This window comes from Hyperolius riggenbachi, chromosome 1, assembly GCF_040937935.1.
Source record: "Hyperolius riggenbachi isolate aHypRig1 chromosome 1, aHypRig1.pri, whole genome shotgun sequence".
Classification (NCBI taxonomy): Eukaryota; Metazoa; Chordata; class Amphibia; order Anura; family Hyperoliidae; genus Hyperolius; species Hyperolius riggenbachi.
In genome coordinates, this window is record NC_090646.1 from 533060733 (window position 1) to 533080095 (window position 19363).

At 42.6% G+C, this 19363-nt stretch overlaps 1 protein-coding gene across 2 annotated transcripts in view; it reads right to left on the reverse strand.

Moving 5' to 3' along the window:
• Nucleotides 1–19235, reverse strand: part of LYRM7 (LYR motif containing 7) — a 22800-nt gene extending 3565 nt beyond the window's left edge. Inside the window, exons 1-6 of one of the 2 annotated variants that reach the window (XM_068246621.1) lie at nucleotides 19132–19235; nucleotides 17290–17362; nucleotides 16080–16150; nucleotides 13016–13097; nucleotides 9431–9499; nucleotides 2361–2404 (exon numbers count right to left, since the gene is read on the reverse strand). In XM_068246621.1, the coding sequence (XP_068102722.1) occupies nucleotides 9435–9499; nucleotides 13016–13097; nucleotides 16080–16150; nucleotides 17290–17362; nucleotides 19132–19137 (297 nt within the window). In that variant the 5' untranslated portion in view covers nucleotides 19138–19235 and the 3' untranslated portion in view covers nucleotides 2361–2404; nucleotides 9431–9434. The remainder of the gene's footprint in view (nucleotides 1–2360; nucleotides 2405–9430; nucleotides 9500–13015; nucleotides 13098–16079; nucleotides 16151–17289; nucleotides 17363–19131) is intronic. The other variant, XM_068246613.1, reaches the window with a different exon arrangement.
• Nucleotides 19236–19363: the final 128 nt, after the last annotated feature.

The window sequence follows — 19363 nt, forward strand, 5'->3', positions numbered from 1 at the left end:
ACTCATATCAAAGGGGGCCGAATAATTATGCACAGACCACTTTGCAGTTATTTATTTGTAAAAAATGTTTGGAATCATGTATGATTTTCGATCCACTTCTCACGTGTACACCACTTTGTATTGGTCTTTCATGTGGAATTCCAATAAAATTGATTCATGTTCGTGGCAGTAATATGACAAAATGTGGAAAACTTCAAGGGGGGCGAATACTTTTGCAACCCACTGTAAATGTACATTTGTCCCGGAGTAAAATGCACTATAAATTACTTTTGTCCTATGTCGCGGTCACTTATAGTGGTTAGTGAAAATCTGACTAGTCCCTCACCTCATGGAGGATTCTCAGTTATGTCTTTATTTACAGAAGCACATACTGAACTGCAGTTGGTCAGTCAAACTGCCAAAATAGTGTGCAGCAAGTATAGAGGTCGGCTGACATCTTTGTCTAGGGAGGCAAGGCAGCATCTTTATATAAATCCTTTTCAAGGTGTGGCTTTATAAATCATAAAGGTCATGTTGAGAACCCCCCATGAGGAGTTAGGCTAGTCCAAAACCTGTTCGTTCTGTCAGATTTCTACTACCTAATGTAAGTGACAGCAAGATGAGAGAAAAGTAATTTATGGCTCATTTTAATCTGGAAGAAACATACTTCTCATTTGTATGTGTTTAAAAGCTTTTTTAAATGTACAATTTTTCACAATAGTGGTCCTTTAAAGAGGAACTGTAGTAAAAATAAATAAAATTACGTATAAATTTACATTTATAAATGATTTAGTCAGTGCTTGCTCATTGTAAAATCTTTCCTCACCCTGAATTACATTCTGGAGTTTATCACAGGTGGTGACCTCTTTAGTCCTGTCAGGTGATCCCTGTGGGATGTTTGGTTACGGAGAATTCTGGAGCCAGTACAAAATGTACCAGGTCTCCCAGATTGCTGTGGGTGGGGAGAGAGAATGCCACATCACTAATCAGCCTATGCTGAACATCACTGGGAGGGCGGGGCTACTAACCAATAGACAACAATATTTAGATATAAAAAGTGTTTCTGATGCTGAAACCAGGAACATTACCATAAAAGTGGGTATCCTGAATAATTTCCTGCATTCTACTATATATCACTATGGTGCCTCTCTAAATAATATTATGTTGGACACCATTCTACTTTTTATCTGTGCTATTAATTTGCTGATGTCTATGCATATATTTACTTGTTTTATTTTTATTATTTGTATTTGCTTTCTAACAAACTCTGTGTTAATAAAACAAAATGTCCTGTGTATGTCTTTGTTATAGATATATTTCATGAAATGTTTGACTATTGAAGGCATTACAGAAATATTCAAGCCATTCCTGTAATTTTGAAATCAAAAGATGTGAAAATGCTGATTTTCATTAAATGTGTAAATAGATAAACTAAAATGCAGGGAGATTGTGGCATTTTAAACATATAACAAGTGTGGAATGTAAGCAGGGCCGGTTCAAGTAACAATTGGGCTCTAGGGCAAAATTAGCCTGGGGGCCCCCCAACAGACATCCCCAACCAAAAAGCATCATTAGAGGCCCTTTGTTGCAGCCTCCTGGGCCCCTGAGCTGGCTGCTGACCGTCCCCCAATCACCTCCCAACTTAACAGACTCTGCGGAGTCCCTGGGGAGCAACAGTGAAGATGGGGGAGGGACACCTTGGGGGCCCCTACAGGCTCTGGGGCCCTGGGGCAATTGCCTATTTTTTCCTATGGTAGCTCCGGCCCTGATTGTAAGAGATGGGAAATGAAGTGAGAGACTAGCAGAGCTTTTATAATTGTAGGATGTAAGAAACTGCAGTATTTAAGCATTACTGTTTTTGTCACTTGTATCCAAGAAGTGTGAATTGTAGTCACATCACAGTGTGTTGGTGCCATCTTGTGGTTTCATTTTTAGCACAATTTTATACAAATACTAAAACACCAAATATACATTTGAAATCCAAGGCTGTTTTTCAAGGAAGATAGGTGGGTGGGAGTGTGAAAAATAATTCATACATAAAGTCATTTTGCCAGCCACCATTTTCAATACATGCCAAGACATTCAAATTATGCTTTCTTACAAAACTGTGTTGCTTGGTGGACAGGAGAACCTCACATTCTCACTTCTCAGTTTAAATGACTAGCTTGGGAATTAGGCAATGTAATGGCTGTAGTAATTATTAGTCTTACAACTAGGTGAGTTACAGTAAACTGCTGACTGTTAGGGGTGGTCAATGACATTCAAATACTTCAGAGTTGATACAGGATTAAGCAAATCATATGTGCAAATTTATGCAGCATGAAAATGGACCAATTAAATACGGTACCACCTTTGGAGTAATATTTGAAATCTCTGCTCACCTTGCTATTACGTTGGTTCATTTAGATCTGAAACTGGAATTAAGCTAAATATAGAAAACATGGTGTTTTTGGCATAAAAGCACACATATCTTTCAATTTTTTTAACAATAAAGGCAAAATAACTACAGAGAAAAATAGTTTAACCACAAAAGCAAGTGGTGAGTGAAAGTAAATATTTTTACAAGCAAAATAAATGTAACATAGTAACCTAACAAGGCAACACAACAAGTTGAGGGGAACTAAACAGGTCTTTTTTATAATGTACTAGGGACCTAACGGGCTCTAGGTCTGTCACCGCCGCCAGCTGTCAGCGCGCATACACACCCGCACGGTCGGCCCCCTGGCTGTCCTGCTTCCGGTCAAACATCGTCTGTCCTTGCGGCACATGTGCAGTAGCCCAAAGCAGGGACACACACACACACGGACATGGGACGCAGATACACAGGGGTTTTATTAGGTAGGGTGATTATTGCAGGATAGGGCTATTTACGCATTGGTATCATGGTATCCCGCTAGATTGCGCAAACTGATGAAGCCAATAGGTGAGTAGTAAAATGTTATACAGGATTCAAGAAAGAACGTTGCCTGTGGTCCGGAATTAGTCATGGAGAGAATCCGAAGACATAACAACAAAAGTTGTTTAGGTGATACCTTTAATGACTAACTGTACAAGATTCCTTTGCAAGCTTTTGAAACTTGAAGTTTCTTCTTCAGGAATGTTTCAGAGCTGGATCAGAACCATTACTGGCTGCGTAATTCTACGCAGCCAGTAATGTGATTTAGACACAACAAAGAACAGTCAGAAACATAACCTGATTTTTCTCCTGGTGCCTCCAGCAAACAGATGGGTCAGAAGATTCTGGACTATGCAAATCAGTAACACACTATGGACCTTTCCACCATCTCCTAATCTAGGTTATGGGAAATGCCTATATTGAAGCCATTCCCAAGTAGTATAAAAAAAAAACACCTTATCCAGACATTAGAACAAAGTGCACCAATGCCTGGATAAGGTGTTTTTTGTGTTAGGCCTTGTTCACATCTAGGGCGCTTTTAAGCGCTGCTGCGCAACGCTGACACCCTGCGTACCGCCGGAACGGCAGAAGGGCATAGACTGCCCTTCTACCGTTCACATCTACTGCGCTATGCAGCAGTATGATGCGCTGGGAAGCGCTTGCGTACTGCTGCATGCATTTTGCCCGGAAGCGCAGAGCTGATCCCATCACTGTCAATGGATGGGATCAGCAGCGCAGCGGCGTGCGATCGGATGCGCTGCGTTCGGATCGCACGCCCATCTGCGTTAGTGAGATGTGAACGAGCCCTTAAATGTCAATCTAGTAAACAAGTAATAAGGATGCTAACCAGGCAATCCCAAAGTTAAAAAACACTCTTACTTTTCTTCTCCATAAAACATCATTCCCCAGTTTCCCTGGCTCTTATTTGGTACATCTGCCCCCAAAGGACGTTGCAGGGCATGCTGGGTTTTCTTTTTCTACTTCTTTACTTTCCAGTCAGACATAACTAATGCAGCCTGATTGGCTGAAGCCTCTTTCACTCCAATTTTCCTATCCCACACCTATGTTCCTCTCTAATTGGCCAATATTTCTCATGCTGAGAAAATGCACTTTCAACTGCAGAGCTGGGTGGGAGAGTCTGAAGACGGGAGAAGGGCGGGCAATGATACACAGACAAAGTAAGGGAGGAAATTATGTCAGGATTGGCTTCAAGATAGACACAGTCAAAATGAAAAATCCTAAGAAGGATGTTCGCTTATTTTTTTTTTTACTATAGAACAATCAGTAAAATCAAAATGTGGACAGTGCAATGCATATCGTATGTACCGTAAGTAGAGCAAGTATTTATCTACTTCTATATGTGTTGTTTTTCTGAGATAGTATGGCTGACAGATCTTGTATAATACTATGCCCGATTTTCTTGAAAAAGGATGGTTATGAACTGATTAATTAGGTGGAAGCTAAGACTGGTCGCAGACTTGATTGTACTTTCTTGTAACACACTATGAATCTGTTTTCGCCCTGCAAATTTTTGTTTTGGAAATGTGTTCTTCGTGTGACTTCAAAAATTGTGGCAAATAACTGTATATTAGACAAGCACACAGCGTGCGGAAAAGATGTACGCAGTCAAGTTTTTTTTTTATTTGAAGCAGATGTAAAAACAAAAAGAGGAAACAAACAGACAAGGACTGAGGAAACCTCTGCAGCCCACAGAAAGTCATTCCAAGTGCATTGCTCTAGTATGCGCCCAGCCTTAAAGGAACCCTGAGCTCCGCATAAAATTGCAATTTGGAGTTACCTGGCGCTTCCTCCAGCCCCCCATAGCCCACAAGGTCCCCCGACATCCTCGCTTGCAGCTCTGTTAATGGACAAGTTCGGCCTGAAATCAGCCATGCGTGCCCCCGCCGCGCACGCTATTCATCATCGTGCCAGCCGGCTTAAGAGTCCTGCACATATGCGGTTCTCTAAGACTGAACCACGCATGAGCAAGACTCAAGCCTGCCAGCGTGATGATGCGTAGCGTGCCTGTTTGGGGCGCGCACTGCCTACTTCAGGCTGAAGTCGCCGATTAATGGAGCCGCCAGCGGAAACAGGAGAAGAGTCAGGAGGACGCCGAGGGATCATGCGGGCTACGGGGGCTGGAGGAAGTCCCAGGTAAGTCCAAATTGCAATTTTATGCAGAGCTCAGGTTCCCCTAATGCTTGTTTGCTGTTTTGGTGCATGGTTTCTCTCTCTTCTGGTGGATTACAAGAGATGGATTGACATACTAGTTGTATACCAAATTACATTTATTTTTAGTATACACAACGACACAAAAAGCTGGACATTTACATATGCCTGGAGTTCATATTCACATAGATAAACAGTGTATTGAAATAAAACAATCTTTTTAATTAGCTGCTTTGTACATTCATGAAACGGTGTGTAAATCAAATAAAGTGATCTAAAGAAATAGCAGGGATGATGTTTTCACACCACAGGTGGAGTTAGCACTTGTGGCTTTAATCCATTTAATGATTATAAATCCCAAACCAGTACTTTATTCAATCCAGTGTTTCAAAGCTGCTACATGCCTTTTTATCAAAGCATCACAATGTAAAAATCCATTAAAATAAAGTGAGGTGATGATGCAGCCAAGTCTGACGGGGGCCACTGGGGAACAGTGCCGCCGGCCCAGTATAGGACTATTCCTAGTTACTGAGTTCAGGAGCATGACAAATTATTTAAAGTACACCTGAACTGAAAGGGATATGGAGGCTGCCATATTTACTTAATTTTCAAAAACATCAGTTCTACTGCATATAGCACCATGCAAGTCAAATGCAATTTTGATTCTTTAACCTCCTTGCCGGTTATCCCGAGCTCAGCTTGGGGTAACCTGCGCAGGAGGATTTCTCAGGCCCCGCTGGGCCGATTTGCATAATTTTTTTTTGTTACATGCAGTTAGCACTTTGCTAGCTGCTTGTAACATTCGATCACCGCCGCTACCCGCCGCGCCGCCCCCCCCCCCCGCCCCAGACCCCTGCGCAGCCTGGCCAATCAGTGCCAGGCAGCGCTGAGGGGTGGATCGGGATTCCCTGTGATGTCCCGACGTCCATGACGTCATCCCGCCATGGCGACTGAGAAAGCCCTGTCCCAGTTCAGAACGGGATTTCCTGCTTACTCTGATCGCCGCGATCGGAGTGGGTGGGGGGATGCCGCCGCTCAGCGGCTATCATGTAGGAAGCCCTAGGCTCACTACATGATTTAAAAAAAAAAAAAAAAAAAAAAAGTTCTGCGCTGCCTCCTTACCGGCGGGAATTAGACCGGCAAGGAGGTTAAGCATTTGTAGTAGGAATGCCAATTTCTGTATGTCTTATATGAAAACTCAAAAAAGTTTGTTAAAAAAAATAAAAATGCCTAGTTGTCTGGCTGATCGCTTTGGCTGCAGTAGTGTCTGAATCACATGCATGAAACATGCATGTTGCTAGTCCAGTAGACTTCAGTCAGAAACATCTAATCTGCATGCTTGTTCAGGGTCTATGGCTAAGAATATTTGAGGCAGAGGATTAGGTTGTTACAACTCAATTTATAATAATAATAATACCTTTTTTTTGTATAGCGCTTTTCTCCTGTCGGACTCAAAGCGCTTGCGAGGCAGCCACTAGAGCGCACTCAGTAGGCAGCAGCAGTATTAGGGAGTCTTGCCCAAAGAACTCCTTACTGAATTACTGAACAGGCAGAGCCGAGATTCGAACCCAGGTCTCCTGTGTCAGAGACGGAGCCCTTAACCAGTACACCATCCAGCCACTTTATGAATATGTGTTGGATTAAATTCTTATATTGAGTCCTAGTTGCACCTCTGCTGTAGCTTATGATGAGCAAAATACAGCAAGTGAGCCAAATGTTATTCAAAATTTATATATATATATATATATATATATATATATATATATATATATATATATATATATATATATATATATATATATATATATATTTATATTTATATATTATCAAGATCCAATACAAAAGAAAAGGCATCCATATAGCATGGCATAGTATTCAAAAATCATACAAAAAGCACTGTAAATGATAAGCAAATGTATTAGGGACTTGTCCATTTTAAAAACAATTAAAACATAGTTGGGGGTACAGGTAAGGTGTCACAGAAAAATGACACATGTAATAATGGTCATCAGCTGAACAATAACATAACACAGCATATATGATATGCAATACAGGGAAAAAGCTAGTAAATCAATGATAATGGCCTTTTTCCACTAGCCTGCGATTTGCGATTTGCTTCTGATCGCAAATAGCAAGGTACATTAAACTAATGGAAACTGCAGCAGCAATTTCCATTAGTGCGATCCGATTGCGATGCGATTTTGGTCAAAGCGCAATCGTCGTCCTGCCGCGTTTTGTATGCGATTGAGCTGGACTTTAATGAATATACAGTGGTGTGAAAAACTATTTGCCCCCTTCCTGATTTCGTATTCTTTTGCATGTTTGTCACACTTAAATGTTTCTGCTCATCAAAAACCGTTAACTATTAGTCAAAGATAACATAATTGAACACAAAATGCAGTTTTAAATGATGGTTTTTATTATTTAGTGAGAAAAAAAAAACTCAAAACTTACATGGCCCTGTGTGAAAAAGAATTTGCCCCCTGAACCTAATAACTGGTTGGGCCACCCTTAGCAGCAATAACTGCAATCAAGTGTTTGCGATAACTTGCAAAGAGTCTTTTACAGCGCTCTGGAGGACTTTTGGCCCACTCATCTTTGCAGAATTGTTGTAATTCAGCTTTATTTAAGGGTTTTCTAGCATGAACCGCCTTTTTAAGGTCATGCCACAACATCTCAATAGGATTCAGGTCAGGACTTTGACTAGGCCACTCCAAAGTCTTCATTTTGTTTTTCTTCAGCCATTCAGAGGTGGATTTGCTGGTGTGTTTTGGGTCATTGTCCTGCTGCAGCACCCAAGATCGCTTCAGCTTGAGTTGAGGAACCGATGGCCGGACATTCTCCTTCAGGATTTTTTGGTAGACAGTAGAATTCATGGTTCCATCTATCACAGCAAGCCTTCCAGGTCCTGAAGCAGCAAAACAACCCCAGACCATCACACTACCACCACCATATTTTACTGTTGGTATGATGTTCTTTTGCTGAAATGCTGTGTTACTTCTACGCCAGATGTAACGGAACACGCACCCTCCAAAAAATTCAACTTTTGTCTCGTCGGTCCACAAGGTATTTTCCCAAAAGTCTTGGCAATCATTGAGATGTTTTTTTAGCAAAATGGAGATGAGCCTTAATGTTCTTTTTGCTCAGAAGTGGTTTGCGCCTTGGATATCTGCCATGCAGGCCGTTTTTGCCCAGTCTCTTTCTTATGGTGGAGTCGTGAACACTGACCTTAATTGAGGCAAGTGAGGCCTGCAGTTCTTTAGATGTTGTCCTGGGGTCTTTTGTGGCCTCTCGGATGAGTTTTCTTTGTGCTCTTGGGGTAATTTTGGTCGGCCGGCCACTCCTGGGAAGGTTCATCACTGTTCCATGTTTTTGCCATTTGTGGATAATGGCTCTCACTGTGGTTCCCTGTAGTCCCAAAGCTTTAGAAATGGCTTTATAACCTTTACCAGACTGATAGATCTCAATTACAGTACTTTTGTTATCATGTGTTCCTGAATTTCTTTGGATCTTGGCATGATGTCTAGCTTTTGAGGTGCTTTTGGTCTACTTCTCTGTGTCAGATAGCTCCTATTTAAGTGATTTCTTGATTGAAACGGGTGTGGCAGTAATTAGGCCTGGGGGTGACTACAGAAATTGAACTCAGGTGTGAAAAACCACAGTTAAGTTATTTTTTAACAAGGGGGGCAATCACTTTTTCACACAGGGCAATGTAGGTTTTTAGTTTTTTTTTCTCACTAAATAATAAAAACCATCATTTAAAACTGCATTTTGTGTTCAATTATGCTATCTTTGACTTATTGTTAACGGTTTTTGATGAGCAGAAACATTTAAGTGTGACAAACATGCAAAAAAATAAGAAATCAGGAAGGGGGCAAATTGTTTTTCACACCACTGTAGTAGCTCAATCTCAATCGCATGGTGGAAATTGAAACGCGATTGCGATCGCGATCGGAATCGCATTTCATAGTGGAAAAGAGCCCTTAGTCAACCTATCTTCTAATAATAGTATGCCAGTCTCCTATATAAACAAATTACAGGAATAGAACCCACCCAGGTAAAGAGATGGTGTGCGAAAAAGATAGAGCTTACCACCAAGATCCCCGTAATGACAGCCTGTCCGGTGCCCCCGCTAGATCTGTGACACCTTACCTGTACCCCCAACTATGTTTTGATTGTTTTTAAAAGGGACAAGTCCCTAATACATTTGCTTATCATTTACAGTGCTTTTTGTATGATTTTTGAATATTATACCATGCTATATGGATGCCTTTTCTTTTGTATTGGATCTGTAGCTTATGATGATCACATTCGCCTATTTGAGGTTTGGCACCTCCTGGACTTTCGCCTTTTATCCTTGAAAGTGCGGAGCTTCTTGAGACTTACTGAGCTATTTCTTTGGTGCATCACAAAACGGCACATTGTCTAGAAGTACGTCATATCGTGGTCGTAGGACTGAAATAAAATGGAACAAACTGGAATCAGAAAAACATCATAAAGGCTATCTAGCATACATTTTTCCCATGCAGTAAATCCTAGTTATCGGTTCTTTCATCCTTTATAGTCACAGTAAAGTCTGTCTGGATACAAGATGGTATATATAGCAAGCCCTCAAAACCCACCTCTTTATGATTGCCTACCCACCTCCTACCACATAGTAACTCTCTACTGAATATTTCACAGCCCCACCTAGTGTTTCCACCCCACCCTTTAGATTGTAAGCCTCTGGAAGGGTCCTCCATTCCCTAGTGTAATCTACAGGATCATGTACTCCTGTCCTATGACAGCCTGTACTTGTATTACTGGGCCTACCTAACCAGCCCATATTGCATGATAATGTATTTTGTACAATTTGCATGTATAACTTTGTTCTATGTTGTATAACCTTGTTATGTCTGTCATCCTTGAATCATTGTATATATTTATTGTCCAGCGCTACGTAATATGTTGGCGCTTTATAAATACAATAAATAATAATAATAATAATAATAAATGGCTTGGTAAGTTTAGAGACGTTTATGTGTTATAGCCCTGCTGCACGGTGTACTCCAAAGACTAAACGGCATAAAGTGCCACGGAGATGATGCTGCTATACATATGAATAAAGAAGCTCTTCCTCTGCCCATATCTCCTGAAATAAGGACTTTGATTTGAAGTGGAAGTTACAAAATGTAAATGCACATTAAGCTTTGTATCTCATTTAGACTTTTTGGCCTCAATTCACAGAGCTTTATCAAACATTTTATCAAACGTTTGATAATTTACCTCATGTTTAAAATCTAATTTTGAATTCGGTAAGGTGTTATAGATTTATCGAATGTTTTATCGATGAAATGATCAATAAATCTATACCACCTTAGTGAATTCAAAATTAAATTTTACCCATGAGGAAAATTATCAAACGTTTGATAAAGTGTTTGATAAAGCTCTGTGAATTGAGGCCTTTATGTTTAATTAAGTAATTTCATAATTAGTAAGTACATTTGTAGTTATGTAATTATGTTGTGTCACACAATGACAAAGTGTTTGAATCTTGAATGTAATCCACCATACGAAATATAGCTGTTTCTTCATTACTGAACTCTATCAGGGAAAAAAAAAAAATACAGATCTCAGCTGATTTTGGTGTTGTGCCTAATTGGACATAGCATATGGCATACATGTAGGGATTTTGCGGCCTGACTGACCATCCGTTTAAGTGAAAATTGGTGCTGCAGCCAGCATGCCTGATCGATGATGCGACAAATTCCAGGCCGAAATCGGTCTAATGTATTGATCGAGCAAGCTAGAAAAATCTTGGTCCGCCTTTTCAATCGGATGCTCGCTGGGAACAGTGTGTAATATTTTGATGATCGACAAACCCCTGCCCTCTGTCCCCCAAATGTAAATGTCCTCGCCTGATCCTCATGCATTGCAATCTCACCTGTCCAGCTCTCGTGACACCCGGTCTCCTCCGCTGTCTCTCCGAGAGCCTCCAGGTGCGTGTGTGATGTCACACACGTGCCACGTGGCATACACGCCAACATGTGGTGGAGCTCTGTGTGATGACGGTGCCCATGGGAGACAGCGGAGGAGACGGGGAGTTGGTGCAGCTAGATGGGGAGGGCATTAACATTTGGGACAGTCAGGCAGGCACAATCAGCGGCGGCACTAGGCAGATTCCTGAGAGATTTCATGCTGAAATTGAGCGAAAATCATCCTGCAGTGTACGGTCCGCCAACAGATCTCTCTCCAATCAGATTTGATCAAAGAGGGATCTGCCTCTTGGTCGATCTGCCCATACATTGCTAGATGTATGGGCACCTTCAGTCTAGCTAGAAATGCATTACAGGTAGTCCCCCCTTACCGAACAGGGACTGTATTTTTTTTTTAAAATCAAATTTCTCAAAAACTACTTTTTGAGAAAATGTTTTTTGACTTGTGTGAGGAAACGCGGAAAAGCCGCCGCAAGGGCTCAGAGTGAGGCGGCTGTTTCCGCGTCTAACATGGCGGCACAACGCGAAGAAACCGCCGCATGCCGCATGGGCAGAGCGGTGGAGTCCGCGTTGGAGGCAGCGGATTGTACGCATGACATAGCAGCTGGCATTGTGGCTGGACGCAGGGAAACCGCTGCTCGCTTAGAGAGCTGGGCGGCGGTCTCCGCGCCTGAATCAGTGGTCACATTACAAGACATGTCTGGTGTGGCTGGGACTGCTAGTCCACACAGGTTCAGAAGGACGCGCACGCGCTGAGAGACAGAGCTTATATGACAGCCAGAAAAGGGTCAGCTGACATTTTCACCACCTGCCATTGGTCCAGCACTTAGGGGAGGCGCTGGAGAGCGCTTTGCTATATATACTGGGTGCTGGTCATTCTCTGGTTGTCTGCCGTTGCGATCACTACGTGGTAGCACTCAGACCTTGTCTGTACCTGTGTTCTAGCATAGTTTCCAAAGGTGTTGACGATCAAGGAACTCACACCTTAGCATTAGGAATATTGAACTGTATTATTTGTTATGATGTTTTGCCTGTCTGACCACTCCTCTGAACTCTGATTCTGTACCTTGCCATTCTGATACCCCGTTGCCAAACTCTGCCTGTTTATTGGATTCCATATCTGTCTCCTGAATCTGTACCTTATCTGTCTGTGTGTTAACGACCTGGCTTGCCCGACCTCGAGAACTGGCCTTACTGTTAGAGGCAGTTCCCAGACCTGTTAGTGTCACCCTTTCTCTTGGGTGTCACTCACGCTCTGTCCTTCCTCCCCTCAGCCTAGCTCCTCCCCTCTGGAGGGTCTAGGCCAGAGGAAGGAACATACTTCTGGAGAAGTACTCAAAGTATACTGTTGCATCTAAACACTCACTTGGTATCTCAGGTGTCCAGGAGGTTAGTAGATATATCTGATTATCGGTGATACTGCAGATCACCAATAATCGGGTATATTCTGTATTCTCGGTGATACTGCAGTTCACCGGTAATCAGACCCTCTCTGTGTTACACCGATTGTTACAACTTGCTACCATGGAATGAAATTTCACATTTTCTGGCAGTTCATATTGGCAGGTCGCTCATAAGTCTGCTGTTTGTAAGTCTGGGACTACCTGGTGCTTGGAATGCAGGCAACCAGCGTGTAAAGATTACAAAGAAGATAGATTGAATGCTTTTCTTGCCCTCTAGTGCCAGAAGGGAAGCAGCAGAAACTTGGGTGCCACCATATGCGCCATTATAAAGTGCTTTTAATATTCTGCTATAAGATGTATAACTAAACAGCCTAGGCTGTGGCATCACTGAAAAGGCAGGGCTACATACCAATATAAAGCAATATATAGCTATAGGATGTGTTTCTGTTGCTGAAACCAGGATAATTAATGTAAATGCGGCTATCCTGAATAATTTACTACATTCTACTATATGTCACTACTTTGCCTCTTTCACTGCATTTTCTAACTACTATTTTGCTTTGCAATGAAGAGATGAGATATTCAGCTCTTACCTATTCTATCACTTTCATCATGGACACCTTGAATAACTGTTGTTCTGAGGAGAATTTCAACATCCTGTCCTATTTTCATAAGCTGTGAAAACAATAAAATAGAAGTATAGAGCAACCAGAAGCACAAAATCAGAAAGATTACTTACTGACAGTGTTAAGGTGGCCACACACCATACAATTGTTTAAAAACTTTTCAATTCAAGAATTACAATCAATTTTTCTGACTAATTTAAACATTTCAAAAATCTGACCAATGCACGACACACATATGTTAAATTTTTCCCCAATTATGAATAAAATAATTGAAAACTCAGAAAAAATTGTTTGGGTCTGTACATCAAGTAACTGACAATCTACCACACACCATAAAATTTTGATAAAAATTGATCAGAAAAATCCAACACTCCCGATTTTCTTTTATCAAATAAAAACAGGAAATTTGATCAGATGTCTCAAACAAATGAAAAAAAAAAAGCTTTACCAACTGTAATTATCGCATTTTGTGTAAAATTGGATCTTTTAATTGTATGGTGTGTGGCATCCTTTACCCGCTATACTACTTTTGTACCATGCTCAGCTACAGAATACAGCATTAGCATCTTGTATTTACAGTGATTTGCAAAAGTATTCAGCCCCCTTGAAATTTTCCACATTTTGTCATATTGCTGCCACAAACATGCATCAATTTTATTAGAATTCCACATGAAAGACCAATACAAAGTGGTGTACACGTGAGAAGTGGAACGAAAATCATACATCATTCCAAACATTTTTTACAAATAAATAACTGCAAAGTGGGGTGTGCGTAATTATTCAGCCCCCTGAGTCAATACTTTGTAGAACCACCTTTTGCTGCAATTAGAGCTGCCAGTCTTTTAGGCCGAATACTTTTGCAAACCACTGTATGTGCTCACGGTTTTATGTATATAAATAAAAAGATTTGATACACCGGTTAAAGTGGATCCGAGATAAACTTTTACTTATTGCATAACTGTGTTCCTTTCCTATAGTTTATAGGGCATTCCTGTAACGATTGTGGAATTCTCTCCGTGATCAGCGCACAAGACGTGCGCTGACACTGCGGAAATCCTCCACAAGCGTATAATTTGAGGGAACCCAGCAAAAGGTGCAATGCACCTGTAGAGGGAAATTCCTGTCGGCAGGTGGAGCTGTGGAGTGCAGAGGAACAGCTCCTCTGCCCTGCCACACACGCCAGACAGGAATTGCACGAAGGGAAGAAACGCAGGGCAAGATAGCCCTGAAAGAGAGAGATCAAAGCGACAGAGGGTATGTGTGTTCACCAAACTAGTCGCCACCCTGCGACAATGAACACACAACCAGGAAGATAAAGTGAGAAGGCAATCGCCGGAGATGGCGGTTGCTAACAGCGACACAAGACCGAATAAGCACAGATGAGGAATGTATGTATGTCCACCAATCTAGCCGCCAACCTGCGACGGCGGACACACAACAAAGGAAACTGAGTGAGAACGCAATCGCCTGAGAAGCGATTGCAAATGAGATTGAGCAAAGGGACAGATTGTATGTGTGTGCACCAAACTAGTCGCCAACCCGCGACGGTGCATACACAACAGCAGATATGAAGTAGGAACGCAATCGCGAGAGAGGCGATTGCCAGAGGTGACACAAGGCTACAGCAAGGCAGAGCACGAGAGTAGCAAAGGCACAGCAAATATACAATGAGAAGATAAGGAAAATAACAAACGCTAACTAAATGCGAAGACCGCACTCATTCGCAACAGTGCACGCGTTTATGCGCGGTCTCCGCGTGTTAAGCACAACAGAGACAAGCACGCCTAACTAACCACCGACAGACAAACATAAAATAGAGGACGCTAGCGCTTGCTTAACGGTTACCTCACCGAGCCTCCAGCAAGTGTTCGTAGCAGACAAGACAGATACACAAAAACAGGAATAAGTGAGATAGGATCCACAGCACTAGCGCAAGAGGCTAGTGCGATCCAGGAAGACAAATCAGAAGGATCCACAGCACTAGCGCAAGGCGAGTGCGATCCAAGCGAGACAGGCAGATGAGATAGCTGGTAGCAACCGCTGCTCCAGCTATACTCCAAGAACAAAGATCAGAACGATCTCCTGTCGACCACCGCAGGGACAGGACAATCGCAACAGACAAACAAAACAGATATGCAATCCTAACTGCACTAGGGAACCTGCCTAGTGCAGTCCCAGGAATTACTCTAAGCTAATCTTCAAACAATGAGCAAGGCTGACACTCCAGGAGTGTTTCACAGGACTAACCCTTATGACCAGCCCAGGTCTGTGATATCACATGGTATTTATAGAGCAAGCCTACAAAGGATGTGGCTAGGCAATCTGCATGACAAACGTATGCAAATTCCTCAGCAGCAAGCTGCAAAACTGACAAAAGGTCTCTCTTCCAGAGACCTGCAGAATGCAGACCTGAACAGTGGTCAAAAAGCTGCCTGCCTGCGCAGGCAGCCGAGCGGATCCTCACAATTCCTCAAGCCAAATACTTTTTTTTTAATTTTAATACTTTAATTCCCTATAAACTAAACAAGCCTCGCCCACAGCTTCTCCAGAGTGCCTTGGCACTCCCAGATCCATGTAGCAAGGGCTTATAGGAGCTCAGTCTGGGCAGGAGGAGGTGTTACTAGCCAGAGATTTCAGAGGCAGAGTGGAGGAGGGAGGAGGAGAGGGGAGTGAAGTTTTCACAGGCTTAGGGCTGGAGATGCTATCAGCTTGCCTGTGTGTAATGTGACAAACAGAACATGGCTGCCCTTGTATTACAGGAAGAAATAATCATATACTGTTGAAGCTGTTTGCAGCTAGATTTACTGTGTGAACTATCTAAACTTTAGATAAGATATATAGACAAGTTACTTGTTATGTTAGTTTTTCATCTCGGATCCGATTTAAATGTCAATATCAAAAGACAAAAAATATATATATGAATGCACACATAGAGCTACCTGGTTCCCCTGTAAATAATGATATAAGGTGAATGAGGTGTAAGAAGGCATTTATTAGTTGACTGTAATGTTGAGCCAGCAGGTTAACCTACCTCTGATAACTTTTCTGGAGAGGTTTCATTTTTGTTTTTTCGGAACTCTGCATTAATTCTTTGTCTTGCAGCTTAAAAAAATGAATAAATAATTACCATTGATGTACTATACACATGCACTTTTTTGTAACAGAGCAGCATATTATTTATTTCTTTTTAAACAATGCCAGCTGCCTTGCAGTCCTGCCGATATCTCTCTGGCTACATTAGGGCTGGTTCACACTGCAAGAGCGTTTTCTAATTGCTTTTGATATGAAAGATGTGATTTTATAAAAATCCCCCACAGCATTGCATTAGAAATAGCTTTTCAAATCACTAGCGCTTGAAAAGCTCTTGCAGTGTGAACCAGTCCTTAGTGTTTGAATCACATCCCTGAAACAAGCATGCGGCTAATCCAGTCAGCCTTCAGTCAGAAACATCTGAGGCAGAGGATCAGCAGGACAGCCAGGCAACTAGCATTGTTCAATAGCAAATAAACATGGCAGCCTCCATATGTCTCTCACTTCAGGTGTCCTTTAAGGTTTTTACACTTTCATTGCAAGTGTGCATTGCGTTTCCCTGTTTTCCCGCAGGATAGTGTACCTCTTAAGGGCTCTGCCTTTGGCATGGGAGCCCAGGATTCAAATCCTGGCTAGGGCCAGTACCTAATCAGTAAGGAGTTCAAGGCAAGACTCCCTAACACTGCAGGGTGGCCTCTTGAGCCTGCCCCAGTGGCTGCAGCTCTTGAGCGCTTTGAATCCTACAGGAGAAAAGCGCTATACAAATGTTCGGATTATTATTCTGATTATTAACACAATGGCAATGCAAGTGTATGGGGCCTTAAACACTAACCGCATCCCGTCGGAAGTTTCGGAATTGCCACCAAGATGACGCAAAGTCTGCTGAACGTTACTATATGAGTTCTGCGGCCACGGAAGTAATCGGAGTCAATTGGCAACGCAGGAATTTCCTCAATGGGAGTGCTGTGCATTGTGGCGCACACCGACAGGAATCCTAGTGACGCACTTACAGCCCAGCAGGGAGTACGTCACTGAGCGGGAATCAGCGATAAGCATATGACCCTGTCGGCATACTCTGCCGCAGGGTAATTTGTTTGTCATTTTTTGCAATGCGTTGAGATGTGGCAGAAGCATCGCATCCCCACCTGCAACACAAAAAATACGTGTAAAACCAGCCTAAGTGTTTAGCAAAGCATCTGTATCCACGTTACCTTCTAATGCTCTGGTGTCATTCTGGAACACTTGCTTCCTTGTTCTGTGCAATGCTTTCAAAAGCTTCAGAGGCTGCAGGTATACAACAATGGGAAAGTTATGCATCAGTAGATTTCCTGGCATATTCAATAATGTATGTACCATCTGAAGGTAGTTTAACAAAAGAAATCAACTCAAAGAGCGGGGCTCATAAAATAATAGCAACAACAATACTTAAAGTGTACCCAAGCTGAAGCTCGGATACAAAAACAGATACTTACCTAAACAGATGGAAGCCTCTGGATCCTAATGAGGCTTCCCTTGCTGTCATCTGGGCCCCCATCACCAAGAATTGAACTCCAGAAGATCAGCGACAAGGACTTGTTAGCAATCACATCAGGGTCGCGTTCCTTTTTTGTCACTTGCCTGTGCACTGCAGTAAGCTGGAGCTGCTCATGCAGACATGGCCACCCTTGTGACAGAAGAGGAGTGCACCTCCAATGTTAAAGCAAGTCCTGGCAAGCGACGGGGGACCAGAGGACAGCGAGGGAAGCTTCAATAGGATTCAGAGGAATCTCTCCTCCGGTAAGTATGAATTTCTGAGCTCCTTTTTTGTCATGCACACGCCCAAACTGCGCCTGCACAAGTACAGCTGTTCCAGCGCTGTGAGGCGGAGCTGCTCATGCACAAAAGGCTCCATGCTACTGCGCAAGCATGGCTACACTCGTGACAGGAGAGGAGCGCACCACCAATGTTAAGTGGGGTCCCAGAGGACAGCTTTAATAGAATCCAGAGGCTTCGTTCTCCTTAGCGGACAAATGAAGAGAGAGGTACATGGAGGCTGTCATATTTATTTTCTTTTAAGCAATACCAGTTCCCTGGCTATCCTGCAGATCCCCTGCCTCTAATAGTTTTAGCCATGGACCCTGAACATGCATGCCGCAGTTCAGGTGACATTATTGTCAGATCTGACAAGAGTAGCTGCATGTCTGTTTCTGGTGTGATTCAGACACTACTGCAGCCAAATATATCAGCAGGGCTGCCTGGCAACTGATATTTATTTAAAAGATATCAGATGCGAAAGCTGTACTGGGTAGGGAGGCATAATCAAATACTGACAGCGCCTCCCATCCGCCACTCTTTTCCGGTCCGTCCCCTTGGCCTAGGTGACTTTGGCGACTCCAAACCCGGACATACTTCGCCACGCAGTATGTCCGTTCTGCTCCCTTGTGGCTGCGCTGAGTGATTTCACAGGACAGGAGCTCGCTTGTTCCCCCCGCATCTCCAATCAGCGCTCACGACGGGATGCAGGAGAGAGTTCGCTCCTGTCCTGTGAAGTCACTACGCGGCCTCAGGGGAGCAGAACAGACATACTGCGCATGCGCAGCATCTCCGGGTTTGGAGTCGCCAGTACAACGGGACGGACCAGAGAAGAACAGTGGGCGATGGGAGGTGCGGTGAGTATTTGTGTATGCCGCCTTACCCAGTACAGCTTCAGTTTATACCAGATGCTTTTGCATCTGGCATCCTTTAAAATAAAATAAATATGACAGCCTCCATACTCTTCTCACTTTGGTTGCCCTTTAAATATCTGATTCAGCCAAGTGTCTATTAAAGATTACAACAACTACATTAAAGTATTTACTAGACTAGCTCAAATCCCTTCCTTTTCTGTCTTTGTGAGTCCAGACATTGATTGAAGATTTCTAATATAATATATTCATACGAATATTAGACACAAGGGATGTGGTTCCAGTGCTTATGTATTGGGAAATGATGGTACTGATTAATAATGTAATTAAAGCAGATTTCCTAGATTTGTTAATGTTTTATTGTTAAACAAAAACCCTCCTGTCGCTCACCTTCATGCTGCTCCGCTCACCAGATCCTCCTACTCCGGTCACCTACAAAAAGCACGTGGCCATCTTCTCAACCAATGTCTGCAGACTCTGCACACTCTTAGCCACGCCCCAGTGCTGGATCTCCTTGGACAAGACAAATTTGGATACTAACTTTCAAAAAGAGTTTGATCAAACTGCTAATAGACATCATATCGTTATAATTGAAAACATGCAGCTTCCCCTCAAAAAAGTA